The sequence below is a fragment of the Ochotona princeps genome, chromosome 21 (assembly GCF_030435755.1).
Source record: "Ochotona princeps isolate mOchPri1 chromosome 21, mOchPri1.hap1, whole genome shotgun sequence".
NCBI lineage: Eukaryota > Metazoa > Chordata > Mammalia > Lagomorpha > Ochotonidae > Ochotona > Ochotona princeps.
In genome coordinates this window covers 20110252-20124871 of record NC_080852.1, presented here as the reverse complement: position 1 = coordinate 20124871, position 14620 = coordinate 20110252, and the positions used below count along the sequence as shown (strand labels likewise).

The window sequence follows — 14620 nt, the reverse complement described above, 5'->3', positions numbered from 1 at the left end:
TCCATGTGACATTTCTGTAGTGATGTGAGCATCTGGAAGCTAACACTGGGCCTACTGTGTGTGCCCACCTTTATTTATACACAAGCCAACTAGCCAGAGCTGAGTCAGATTCCTCTAAAAAACAAGTCTGAAATTGCCATTTTCTAGGCCAGGTGCCTTTCAATGGGTATGGGGAGGAAAGTTTTAGCTCCTACTTGCTTTCTTTTCCTTTTTTTTTTTTTTTTTAGTTTTATTGGTTTATTTATTGGAATGGCAGATCTACAGAGAGAAGGAGATACAGAGAGAAAAATCTTCCATCCATTGGCTCAGTCCCCAAGTGGCTATGATGGCCAGAGCTGAGCCGATCTGAAGCCAGGAGCCTATTCCGGGTCTCCCAAGCAGGTGCAGGGTCCCAAGGCCTTGAGCCATCCTCTGCTGCTTTTTCCAGGCTACAAACAGGGAGCTGGATGGGGAGTGGAGCAGCCAGGACATGAACCAGTGCCCATATGGGATCCCGGCACATAAAAGGTGAGGATTAGTTACTGAGCCATTGTGCCGGGCTCCACTTGCTCGATCTTTGGGGACATAGGTTTTGAACCTCCATGGCTTTGCAATGATCGCTTTTTTTTTTTTTTTTTTTTTTTAATTGGGAAGGCAGAGAGGAAGATCTTCCATCGCTGATTCACTCCCCAAGTAGCTACAACGGCCGGAGCTCATCCGATCCAAAAGTTAGGAGCCAGGAGCCTCTTCCAGGTCTCCCACGTGGGTGTAGGGTCCCAAGGACTTGGGTCATTCTCAGCTGCTTTCTCAGACCACGAACAGGGAGCTTGATGGGAAGCGACACAGATTGGCGTCCATATGGGATCCTGGCACGTGCAAGGCAAGAACTTCAGCCACCAGGCTACCATACTAGGCCCTTTTTTGTGATGGCCTTTTATTATAATACAGTTTTATTTTTGCCTAAGTGTGATTTCCCCTTTTAAAATGGGCACTTGCTGCATGCATCTTATTTCAAATGCAAATATGCACATGTATTGATGTTGGCTTGTGCTGGGCAGAACATGGCCAGACATCACTTCAGTGGGAGGTTTTTCTGGATCCAAGAAAACAAACAGAAGAAAGCTTTTTGGCAAGAAAATAATTTCAAAACAACCTCCATAAGGCAGACCAAAAAGACTCCAAAACCACAGAGTAAAACTGTGACCATAATCTTCAGTGTCTGATTACCCTTTTGACAGACAAATGAGTTCCTGCTGAAAAAGAGAAATATAATACCTGTATGCACATTTGTCTGAGTCCAACAGGAACATGCCCCAGTTGGGAGGGGAGGGAAAGCAGAATGCAAAATTATAAACACAAAATGTTTAGGGAAAATAATTGGAAGGCAGCATGCCAAAATACTAACAGTGACAATCCCCAGGTGGTAGGATCATGGGCTTTGTTATTTTCTGGTTCTTTATACTGTCCTGGGTCTGGTGCGATAGCCCAGAAGCTAAATCCTCACCTTGCATATGCTAGGATCCCATATGGACGTAGGTTTATGTCTCAGTGCTCTACTTCCATTCAGCTCCCTCTTTGTGGCCTGGGAAAGCAGTAGAGAACAGCCTAAAGCCTTGGGACCCTGCACCCGTGTGGGATACCCTTAGGATCGACTTAGTCCAGCCTTTGTGGCCATTGGGACAGTGAACCAGCAAGCAGAAGATTTTTCTTTCTGTCTCTTTCTCTCTGTAAATCTACCTTTTTGATAAAAATAAATAAATTTTTAACTGTCCTGTACTTTACAAGTTCTATACAAACAAGCCCGTGTAAACTAGATATGTAGAATTTTTTTTTAAAAGCTGTATTTCTCAAAATTTTCATGGTGGGCATGTCATAATAATTAAGATCATCCATGGGAAGAGCATACAGTGAAATAGAGAAAGAGGCATGTGGCTGAACTGATGAAAGCTGGGCAGAAAGGGTAGGCGCCCGGGCTTGGAGCGGGTGGTTTCTCAGATCTCTCACAGCACAGAAGTTTTGTGTTTCTAATTTTATTGTCCATGGTTGACCTAGCAGAGACTTTTCTGTGCATTGGAAGAAAATTGGGGCAAGTTAAGGATCTGTTGAGCACTCATAACTCTCTAGAATATCGACCAGAAGTTGGTTGAAGATCCTTTGCAGGTTATTAAAATAGATGAGATGAAGACTAAGTGAGGGGAGGGCTGAGCAGGTTGTCTTGAAATGGATCTATAAAGCTTTAAATGATCTGGAAAATGATAGTAAATTGAACACATGCATTTTATCTCTCTCCCAAAACCACTCCAAGCAAAAAATAAATTAATCTTATGTGTGCATATCCTCAAGAACAAAAAGAATATCAGAGAAAAACCACAGCAAAAACACTTTAAGCTGCAAGCTCAGTGGAAGAACGCTAACTGAGGCAGTATGGGTAGCAGATCATCTCACTGGATCCCAAGATTGGAGGGAGATGAAGGTTAAGGTAATACCAGGAGTTTCAAGTCTGTTTGAGCAACTGGCAAGGAGGCCAGGGAACTTCAGCATCTGCCTCTAACTCAGGGCATCCCCGATCAGAATATCCATTCAAATCCTGTCTCTTCCACTTCACATGCAGCACTCTGACAGTGCACCTGGAGAGACAATGGAAGAAAGCCCCAGTGCTTGAGTTCCTGCTACCTGTGTTGGGATATCAGGATAGTGTTCCTGGCTGCTGGCTTTGGCCCAGCCCAGCCCTGGCTGTTGCAACCATTTGGGGAGTGAACCAGTTGATGAAAGCTCACATTCGTTCTCTCTCTCTCTCTCTCTCTCTCTCTCTCATTCTGCTTTCAAACTGATCTTTAAAACAAACAAACAAACAAACAAACAAAAAACCAAAAAAACAAAAGCCACCAGGGGCAATCAGGTAGACCTTTGACTTAAGGATTGCAATGTCTGTGTCCCAGTTAGGAACACCTGGGTTTGAATTTCATCTCTGCTTCCAGGCCTAGCTTTCTGCTCTGGCAGACACTGTGTGGCAGCAGATAATGGCTCCGGTCATTGGTGCCCTGTTACTCATGGGTGAGAGACCAGGATGATTCCCAGCTCCTGGTTTAGCCTAAATGCCTGGTCTTTGTAAACATTTTGGGAATGAACCAGCAGATAGATGGTTTCTGTCAGATAAATAAATGAATCAATAAATCAGGGAAGAAAAAATAGTCAAATCCCTAGTCTCCTATGTTTGAGCAGCTTAAGCCTGTCCTCCCGCCCCCCAAAGACCTGGTCATTTACTCTTTGGAGCCAGTAACACAGTGTTTAGGCTGAGAGTTGCAGGCATACTTGAGGACATGCATGTGACATACATGAGCGTCCATCCTTCCACTGCTGCTGCTGCTCTCTGTCCAGGGTTCTGGAGGTCAGGTCTACACCCTCCAGGCAGGAAACTGGAACTTTATTTGCTTGGGGGACCTGCCCAGCCTCAGAGGAAGAAGGTCAAGGTTCGTCCTGAGAAGTAGAACCTGCAGTAGAAAGACCAGTTGCTTAGCCAGAGCTCGGGAGCATCTCTTGACACCCCACTCAGATAGGGGCCAGCAGCCAAGATCCCCAGAACTCTAAAGGGTACCCATGTTTATTTACTATTTATGTAACTTGTAAATAGCTGCTCTTTAGAAGGGCTGCTATTTAAATAACTTGTACTGGAGTTTAATTTGAGGGCTCTGTGACTGATCCACTCAGCTCCTAAAAATATTGCCTTTTGTTTTTTCTCTGTGTTCAATATTGGACTCTGGTAAGTGATTTTCCTTTTTTTTCTCCATCTCCTGCTAAGATGGTCCTGTGTCTTCCCTGACCTCGTATGTGGAAAGGGCTGTCTGAGATTTTTTGCTGCAGAATTGTTTTGTGGGACTCTTCTGTTCTCGCTGAGCTCCTCTGCTCAGATCCCACAATCTCCCTGTCATTCCTGGCAGAAAGTAGACCTGGCATTATCCCCAAAGCCTGGTTCTTGAAGGTTCCTGTTGACCCTTCTCAGCCTCTAAGGAACTCTGTTAACATGGAGATGACACATGGAAAGACACAGATAGGTCATTTTTGTCCTCTCGAGGCTTACCCTCAACCAAAAAGGAAACAAAGAAACCTTCATGAAGCAGAAAGGAATGCAGCAGGAAGAACATTCCAGGCACTTCAGAAAAGCTAGCTTTTATCAGCTCAGAGAGATTTTTAAAAAATTATATTACACTTGGATGACATTAAAAAAATAAGAAGAGTACTTATCAATAAAAAGATAATGCCAGAAATGAAGACTCTAGAAGAGCTGAAAGATAAAGATAAAACCTTTGGTGACAGGGCTGTGGTGTAGTGCGTAAAACTGGTGCAGCCTTTGGAGTTGAATAAGAAAAGTGGAAAAAAGGGCCCGGCGGCATGGCCTAGCAGCTAAAGTCCTTGCCTTGAATGCGCCCCGGGATCCCATATGGGCACCGGTTCTAATCCTGGCAGCTCCACTTCCCATCCAGCTCCCTGCCTGTGGCCTGGGAAAGCAATCGAGGACGGCCCAGTGCTTTGGGACCCTGCACCTGTGTGGGAGACCTGGAAGAGGTTCCTGGTTCCTGGCTTCAGATCGGCGCAGCACTGGACATTGCAGTCACTTGGGGAGTGAATCATCGGATGGAAAATCTTCCTCTCTGTCTCTCCTCCTCTCTGTATATCTGACTTTGTAATAAAAATAAATAAATCTTTTTTTAAAAAAGTGGGGAAAAAAAAGAGAGAGAGCACAAGTTGTTGGAAAAGTAGGTGTGGTTCTTGAGCAGTGCTGTGACTACCATTTACCTACTGTTAACATGAATAGTGAGCTAAATAAAATTTCCAAAGAATGTTGGGACGACTGGGGTCAAGATATAGGAGTGAGAAAAGGTATGGGATTGAACACTTAATCCTTACCCTTCATAATGGAAGATTTACAGATAATACCTAAAAAGGAAAATCAAGATAAAGTGAGAGTTCTCCAAAGCCAAAATATCAGCTAAGAGAGCTGAATGTGACTGTTCCCAGGTGATGGATATGTCATCTTGGTGAGGGTGGAATGTCATAGGACTGCCAATAGAAAAAAAAAAGTATTATTTTTATTGTAAAGGCAGATCAGATTTATGAAGAGAAGGAAAGACAGAAAGATCTTCTATCTGCTGATTCACTCCTCAAGTGGCCACAGCATCCAGAGATGAGCCAACCCAAAGCCAGGAGCCAGGAGCTTCTTCCAGGTCTCCCATGTGTGTGCAGGGTCCCAGGGCTTTGGGCCATCCTTGACTGCTTTCCCAGGCCACAGGCAGGGAGCTGGATGGGAAGTGGGGCAGCCAGGATACGGATTAGCGCCTATATGGGATCCTGGCATATGCAAGGGAAAGGTTTAGCCACTGAGCTATCACACTGGGCCCCAAATGAGCCCTAGTTTGTGTCCTGGATGCTCCACTTCCCATCCAGCTCCCTGCTTGTGCCATGGGAAAGCAGTAGAGGATGGCCCAAAGCCTTAGGATCCTGTGCTCACATGGGAGACCTGGAAGAAACTCCTGGCTCCTGGCTTCAGATCGACTCAGTCCCAGCCACTGTGGCCATTTGGGGAATAAACCAGCAGATGGAAGATTTTTCTGTTTCTTTTCTCTGTAAATCTGCAAATTTATTTCCAAAGAAATAAATTTAAAAAAAAACATGTGCTGTCTTGGGGTTTACCCAGTGCAACAGCTTAGTCTTCTGATAAAGGATCCTATTTGTGGCTGACATGAATATAATGCTTATTTCTTTTCTTTTTTAGATTGCAGGCCTAAGTCTACCTCTTCCTCCCAAAAAGCTGATTGGTAACATGGACCGTGAGTTCATTGCCGCGAGACAGAAGGGTCTGCAGAACTATCTCAACGTCATCACCACAAACCACATCTTGTCGAATTGTGAACTGGTTAAGAAGTTTTTAGATCCCAACAACTATTCCGCAAACTACACTGGTAAGCCAGTTGGGTGTGTGCCTGGAGTCCTGTGGCTGAGCACTGCCTCTGGCTGCAGACAGCAGATGTGGGAACTCTGCCTCCACATGAGGGAACAGACATATTTGTGCCATTGTGGTGTTCTGGTGCTGAGACTTAGGTGATCATCAATTACTGTAGGTTTCTAATAGGAAAACATTTACTTCCAGGTTTTTGTCATGTCTGCACAGAACAATACAGAAGTTGTGATATCTGTATGGTTATTTTTGATATTATCTTTATCATCTTCCTTGACAGAATAGAGTGGATAATCCATAATAATGTGTACAGCGTTTTCAGGTTGATCCGTATTGGACTGTGTTTTTTGTGTTTACAACATAAAGCAGTTTGTGGATTTTCTGGAAATTGAAACATGACAGTAATCCAGAAGAGTGCTTTCTGTGCACCCCTATCCCCACCCCACCTTGCTTCATGAGATCCATTCAGTGCACAGCCAGAAGGTGGTTTTCTTCCAGATCTTCCCAGCAGGGCAGTGCCAGGCTACTGAGAATGAAGAGCTTCCCCTCCAGGACTACGTCAGCACCCTGGGGCTGAGGTCAGCAGCGTGAGGAACTAAGCACTTAGTGCATTCTAATGTGCCTTGCAGAGTGGTAGAAACCACCAGAGAAGCTGAACCAAAGAGTGGAGCTCCAACTATGCCTGAAGGCTCTGGAGGCGGAACTCTGGGTGTTGTTAAATTGCTTGCTAAGGGAATAAATTGTTTCTGATAATTGAGTCCTCCTGATGTTGTTCTTATAATAGAGGAAGACACTTTCTATCCTGTTACAGAACCAGATAACAGGAGGAGTGCTTGTCGTTGTCACGCCCCAAACTTCTCTACACAGAGCTCCTTGGGAAGCAGTGCTCCCCAGATAATCCCACATGAAACCAAGTTTGAGAACCACAGTACCCGGGTACTTGCTCCTGGAGCGTGGCTCCCCATGCCGCAGCACTAGTCACTGGGAGTTTGTGGAAAGGGCAGAGCTCAGGTCTGTGGACTCGTGGCTCAGGCTGGGAACAGAACAAGCTTCCCTCCCAAGTGATGTATGTGCCCAAGACAGCGTGATGGGCCTTGCTGTAGGATGCGCCTGTCATCTCTGGGGGAATACCGTGTGGGGCTGAAGAAAGGGCCTTTACAAATGCAGCCAGAAAAGTTCATGTTGATCTCATGTTTATCATAAGTCTAAAAAATCAGGCATTGACTTGGTCTACGTAAGAAAAAAGGACATCCCATTTAGGACTGGAGCTCGCAAGAGTGTTCAAATTCTGCCAGGGTCACATCTCTCAGGGCTTTCATCTCCCAGTGTTTCACCTCCTGTGTCGCCAAAACTGCGAGACAGCAGGCTGCATGGACTGTTTCATCACATCAGCCCCACTCTGGCCCTGTTCGGTGGTTTGTCCACATGGCTTCCCCAGAACATCCACTAATGTTCCCCTGTAGGCGGGCCTCGTGGCTTAGCACACACACATCATGGCAGCATTTGTCCAACAGACAGCACCCCAGTGCGTGTGGTGAGGGCTCATGTTGGGGAGGCCAGCAGGGAGCCAGGAGCTTGTGCCAGAAATGCATTGAGTCACATGGGTCAGCACTAGAAAGGATGGAACCTTTTCCATTTCTCCATAGGTCTTCAAAAAGTTTATGAGAAAGGTGATCATGGAAGAACCACATTTGTATTTCAAAATGTTTCTGTACCTAATTAAAGATCTTTTTAAAAAAATTTTTTTTTAATTGGAAAGGCAGATATACAGAGGAGGAGAGGCAGAAAGGAAGATCTTCCATCTGGTGGTTCACTCCCCAAGTGGCTGCAACAGCTGGAGCTGAGCCAGTTTGAAGTCGGGAGCCAGGAGCTTCCTCCGGGTCTCTCACATGGGTGCAGAGTCCCAAGGGTTTGGGCTGTCCTCAACTGCTTTCCCAAGCCACAGGTAAGGATCTGGATGGGGAATGGAGCTGCCGGGATTAGAACCGGTGCCCATATGGGATCTTGGCACATTCAAGGCGAGGACTTTAACCGCTATGCTATCTCGCCAGGCCTCTAAAGATCTTTTAAATCCCTTTTTCCACATGCACTTTGTAGTCCCCTCCTAGGTGAGGAAGCTAAAATCCCCATGAGAGGGCTTTGTCCAGCACTGCACATCTGTGTGACTATCATCTGGCCTGATTATCTTCCAGTCAAAACATCAGTAACCGGAAGACCATGTTGTGTATGTTTCCTTTTTTTGTTTTATAACATTTATTTTTTATTTGAAAGGCAGATTTACAGACAGAAGGAGAAAGAGAAAGATCTTTCATCCACTGGTTCACTACCCAAATAGCTGCAATGGCCAGAGCTGAGCTGGTCTGAAGCCAGGAGCCAGGAGCTTCCTCCAGGTCTCCCATGTGGGTACAAGGTCACAGGTCCCAAGGCTTTGGACTGTCCTCCATTGCCCTCCCAGGTCACAAGCAGGGAGCTTCAAGAGAAGTGGAGCAACCAGGACAGGAACCTGTGCCCATATGGGATCCTGGTGCTTGCAAGGCAAGGATTTAGCCATGAGGTTACTATGCCAGATCCATCTCTGTTTCCTTCTACAATGTCTCCTCACCTGATGTTTCTGTTCCTCGTCTCTCCTCTCCACCACAGCATGGCACGCAGGCAGGAGTCCAAAGAAGACATGGGCATGGGTGTAAAAAGGCTACCAGCAACTCATCCCCACACCTAAACACTCAAGAGACCCATGATGAAGTAGCAGTGAGGAAGGGCACTGTTGGCAGAAATTTGCTAGCATATCCCCGCCCCATACCAGGGGATGAACTGTCAGAGCCTCAAGAGGAAGCGTGGTGGGCTACCTCTATCCCTGAAACTCCCTGCATGGCCCATGGCACCCACAGGGCCCCTATAGCCCTCCAAAATCAGGGCACTGCTCTCAGCGTGGATGTTGTTTCCGCCTCTTGGCATACCCCACCAGACTTCATCTCTGCAGGGGTTGAGTTCTGTGTTCAGGTGGCAGCCAAAACCAACACAGCCCACTTCCTGCCTCTTGCTCTGACTGATGGTGACAGCGCCTTACTAGAGGGGTGCAGTAATGTTAACCCAGTCCCCATGGAATGGGTCGCTGGGAGCTCGGGAACATCAGCTGATGTCATGAACTGATCATGAACTCTTAGTTTTTGCTTTGTCAGATGTTCAGTAAGCACTTACTATGTGCCAGCTGCTATGTATGCATCAAGGAGAAAGGAATATTCCCCCCCATACCCACCCCCAAGTGCTTATGCAAGGAAATTGACAGTTGAAGGCTGTGGGAAAATGAAGACAAGCAGCACCTTGGCAGACAGGACAGGACAGAGATGGGGTTGCAAAAGATCCACATCTACAGATGGCAGAGGGCCCTAGCACAAGAGGCCTACACGCAGCTCTAAGGGGTGGCTGGCAGTTGGCCAGACAGGAAGGCAGAGTTGCAGGGGCCAGGGTTGCAGGCAGATGGCTGAGAAAATGGGGAAGCATCTCCCTAGGGCCCCAGCTTACACCCAGCTCAGGAGGCATCCTTCCAGCCACAGGTTATAGCCTTGCAGCAGAGAACAGCCTTAATACAGGACACACCATGGTGACCCACAAGCGGGGAGTACACAGAGGAGGCAGGGGATGGGGTGGGGATTCCTGGTGGGGGAAGCAGCAAATCTGTGCTGAGCTTAGATGGGTAGACCAGAGGGACTGGGGGTAGGCCAGTCTTTAGAAGCTGTGGGAGGCAAGTCTGAATACAGTGTGAGGTGTCACATCCTAACTTACCAGGGAGCTAAGTTAAGCCAGAAATAGGTTGTTTAAACACTTAATTTAGAAAACATGGTCTTTGGGGTGCAGGTATTGTGGCACAGACGGTTAAGCTGCCTGTGACATATACTTTATGCAGGCACTAATTTGAGACCCCATTACTTTGCTTCCCATCCAGCTCCCTGCTTAATGTAACTAGGAAGGCAGTAGAACGTATCCCAGGAATTTGGGCCCCTGCACCCACATGGGAGACCTGGATGGAATTCCAGCCTCCTGCCTTTGATGCAGGCTAGCACTGGCTGTTGCAGATAGGGACGTAAACCAGTGCACAAAAGATCTCTCTCCCTCTCTCTTTCTGTTTCCTCCCACTACTCCATAACTCTGCCTTTCAAGTAACATAATTAAGTACATTTTTCTTTTTAAGGAAAGTCATTTTTTAACGAAAAGAAGGAAAATTTGGTCTTCAGTTCATAAAGAACTGAAGCCATGAAAGGCTAAGAGAGAAGTGGATGTTCGTGATTGCAGCATGTCACCAGATCCTGGGGACAAAGGGGAGTAATACCGGGGCCTGGTAGTCATGTGGTTTGACCAACAGTCATAATTTACTGGAAAAAAAAAATGTCCTTGCTCCAAGGCCCTACCCTTAAGATTGAAAAAAAAAAGACTGTTTCCCAGTACTCTGTTTTTCAATAGCAAATACAGCTTATTCCCCATGTTTACAGATAGCTTTCAGTTTGTGAAATGGCCCATTGGTGCCCAATAGTGTGCAGCCCTGCAGCTGAGCCGTGGCTTTGTGGGGAATGATGAGTTGTGATGATTAGTTGTGAATGGCTGTCCTTCACAGGCACTGAGGAACAGTGCCCCATATCAGGGCATGACTTTTCGTGGTCCTGCTGCTTGTGGATGGAAATAATTTTCACTTATACTTTTTAGGGACTGACATTGAGGCATAGCGAGTAAAGCTGCTGCCTGCAATATGGACATCTCATGTGGGTTCTGGTTTATGTCCTGGTACTCCACTTCTGATCCAACTCCCTGACAATGGTGCAGGAAAAGCAGTGAAAGATGGCGCATGTGTTTGGGTCTGTCATCCACATGGAAACCTCAGAAGAGAAGCTCCTAGTTTTGGCCTGGCCCAGAGCTGGCTTTCTGGGGAGTGAATTGGGATAGAGGTCCATTCTCTCTGTCCCCCTCTCTCTTTCAAGATATACACTGCCTTTCAAAAATGAATAGATGGATTTTTGTTTTACTCCTTTTTGGTTTTTTGTTCCCTCCTAAAAAACCATAATGGCTGAGGCTGGGCCAGGCTGAAGTCAGGAGTGTGGGAACTCCATCCAGGCAGCCAAGTACTTGGTCATCCTCTGCTGCTTTCCCAGGCTCATTAGCAGGGAACTGGATTGAAAGCAGAGCAGCTAGGACTTGAACCAGCTGTATCACAGCACCAGTCAGATCTACAGAGATAAGTATAGACATAAATATTCTCCAAGTGGCCACAGTGGTTGGAGCTGAACTTATCCTAAGCCAGGAACCAAGAGCTTCTTCTGGGTCTCCCACATGAGTGCAGGGCCACAACACTATGGGCTAGCCTCTGCTACTTTCTTGGGCCACAAGCAGGGAGCTGGAAGGGAAGTAGAGCAGCTGGGATATGAACCTGTGCCCAAATGGGATCCTGATGGATGCAAGCGAGGACTTTAGCCAGTAGGCTACTGCACTGGGGCCAATCATTGAGTTTTCTGTTTGTTCAGGGTTGGTTATCATGAAGTTTGGAAATAAGAAAAACATTTGGTAGCAGCATTCATCATAGAAGAGGTTCAGTGTTCCCAACATTGATAATGAACGTGATATTCCTCTGCTAGGCCCAGTCCTTCCCCAAATGGGTCCTTAGACACCTAGGGTCAGAGCAGATGTCAGTGGAGCCAAGTTTGCACTTGATTGTCATATGTTTCCTTTTTGAGCTATTAACATGTTACATGTTGAATGAGTAAACAAATAGCTAGTCAGTTTGTTTTGTCCATGAATCTCTTAACTCATCATGGATTGTAAAATACATCAAAATGTTATTGTGACCTGGCACATTCATTCCAGGTTCCAGACACGTGGAGAACACTGTAGCAAAACCTGCCCTACCTCTCCACTTGCCCTGGAATAGAATGTATGCCAGGTGGAGGTGAAATGTCCCCATGCACTTGTTGTGAGTTCTGTTCGTATTCAGGAGGTCAGAGTGGCTTGCTGTGCTCGCTGGGTTGAGGGGGAAACGACAAAATACTGGTGCTGCTGCTTAGAGGAAATATAAAAAGCTCAGTTTTACTGACAATATCATAATTCTAAGAAACTTCCTCTTGTCATTGTCTTCCTAGAGGGGAAATATTATCAAGACAAAAGGACACAAAAAGAAGGATATGCTTTTTTTCCAGCAAATGATCACATGGTGACTTCCCACAATAAAACTGTGTTGTTGCTCTACATAGACGTTTTTCAAAAACACTGGCCTTTGTTTCCAATATATGTTTAAGACTAATCGCTTCTTTGTTTGGTTGAAAGCAGTACTTCCATGTGAAATGAAAAGGGGATAAGTATCACTTGGTGTGACATCAAATACTATTCCAAATTGGCCCAGAGAATATGGGTAATGGTCTAGTGTGTAAATTGAATTCTTGGCTTATACCAACTAGTTTGACATACTTTAGATTTTCTAGTTTTACATTTATATTTTCACATCATTAGTAATTATGTTTTTTTCCTTAATAAAGCTTCATTTTGCAATAAATTTAAATTTGCAGAGAAGTGGCAGAGAAAGTATAGTTTCCATATACCCTCTCCCAATTTTCTCTAATGTTAATGTCTTACGTAACTATGGCAAACCTTCTAGAAACTAAGAAATGGATGTTAATATGTTACTGTTAAATGGAGATTGTACTCAGATTACAGCAGTTTTTCCACAAATGTTCTTTTTCTGTTCCAGGATCCAATCTATTTCATCTTGTTTGAGTTTTTTGGTTTTTTATTTTGTAAAATTCAGTTTTTTAAGGAGGTCATAGACTGTCAGGATTTCATTTGCAGGAGTAATATCCATAGTAAATAAATGGTTCTTTCTCAAGTTGTGTGACTAATGAGTTTCTAAAATGTCTTTGCAGAGATTGCCTTACAACATGTTTCCATGTTCTTCCGGTCAGAACCAAAGTGGGAGGTTGTAGAACCGTTGAAAGACATAGGTGAGAGACCAGCACATTTATCACACAACTGGGTTCTTGGCCATACTTTCCCTATGGATCCCAAGAAAGCTCTTGTACTTCCTTCCTGCCTACTACTTGAAGATTCAGCGCTGAAGTTTTAATATTCATTGGACTTCAGCTAAGGCCCCATCAGAGGACTTGGGTGGAAGTAACTTTGAGAACCACTGTTCGTCTTTCATCTGAGCTTTTCATTGATTTCAATCTGAAGCACTGTTCTCTTACTATCTCCATGAATGGCTTCTGTGTTTGCTGCCTTCTTTCATTGTATCCATTCCCGTATCAACATCATCAATGATTGTCTTGCTGTATATAGAGCTGTGGATAGTATTGCCAAAGTTAGTTTGTTATTTGCCCATGAAATTTTATGTCAATTGTTGCAAAAAAAAAAATGATGCATCTGTAAACACATCTTTGTTTTTATGGCAGGTTGGAGGATAAGGAAAAAATATTTCTTGATGAAGATTAAAAATCAGCCAAAAGAGCGGCTAGTGTTAAGCTGGGTGAGTCGGTTTGTTTCGCTTCACTCCCTTCTCAGCAACTGTAGTAAACTGTCCATTTACAACAGCAGAGTTGACCAGAGAATCAGAATTGTGCTGGGCTGTTAAGGAACCATAGAAAAACCTGCTCAGTCCCATATCAGAGGATAGTCATTTAAGTCATTTCGCTACACATTTTGGTTATATATGGCTTTATTTATGTTTGTTTAACTGGTAAATATTTGGAAAGATATGAGAACAGCTGAAACTGTTTTGGAGTGTGCTTCCAAAGAAAACACTCAAGTATGACTTTATTTTATCTCTTTGAAGTACTAGAATACATTCTGTTAATGGAATGAGGTCAAGTTAAGTCCTGGTATCCGTATGTTTACATACCACCCTCTCCAGAAAGGCCTGGAGGCAGTAAGACTAAGTGTGGTTTGCAGTCATGTATTTAGACAAGTAAAAACTAAGGGGAAAGACGTAGAAGAAGTTTTTCTTCTGAAAGTCCAGCAGTACCCTGATACTTGACCAATGTTCTCAGGCTGACCTTGGCCCGGACAAGTACTTGTCAGATAAAGATTTCCAGTGTCTCATCAAACTTCTGCCTTCCTGTTTGGTGAGTACAAATCCTTCTGTTTTTCTCTAATCACAGATTCACAGTGGGGTTGTTTTATTTTGTTTTGTTTTGGTGGTGACATGGACAGAAGAGTTAGAAATAATCTATAGACTCAAGCGAGTGGACAGGTACACTGGATTTCCGTTCAGGTTGAAGTTGTAGGTCAAGAGCCATTTATAAAGATGTGCATGAAATTTCTACAAACCAAGAAACATGACAATTGAAATAGAGGGGTTTTTTTTAAGATTTATTTTATTTTTGTTAGAAAAGCAGATTTTACAGAGAGATGAAACAGAGAATGATCTTCCATCCACTGGTTCACTCCCTAAGTGGCCACAATGGCCAGAGCTGAGCTGGTCCAAAGCAAGGAGCCAGGAGTTCTTCCAAGTCTCCCATACAGGTGTAGGGTCCTAAGGTTTTGGACCATCCTCTACTGCTTTCCCAGAGCACAAGCAGGGAGCTGGATGGGAAGTGGAGCAGCTGACAAACTGGTGCCCATATGGGATCCCAGCTCTTGCAAGGTGAGGATTTAGTCACTAAGCCTTTGCACCAGACCCAAAGCAGCCACTGCTTTGAACCTCTTGTTCCTGGTGAG

At 44.9% G+C, this 14620-nt stretch overlaps 1 protein-coding gene across 5 annotated transcripts in view; it reads left to right on the top strand.

The window, feature by feature from the left end:
* The window catches only part of PXK (PX domain containing serine/threonine kinase like), a 70238-nt gene that overhangs the window by 31301 nt on the left and 24317 nt on the right, over positions 1 to 14620 (top strand). For all 5 annotated transcript variants that reach the window (XM_058679129.1, XM_058679128.1, XM_058679130.1 and 2 more), the window contains exons 4-7: positions 5750 to 5936; positions 12832 to 12909; positions 13357 to 13430; positions 13951 to 14025. In XM_058679129.1, coding sequence (XP_058535112.1) covers positions 5750 to 5936; positions 12832 to 12909; positions 13357 to 13430; positions 13951 to 14025 — 414 coding nt within the window. The remainder of the gene's footprint in view (positions 1 to 5749; positions 5937 to 12831; positions 12910 to 13356; positions 13431 to 13950; positions 14026 to 14620) is intronic.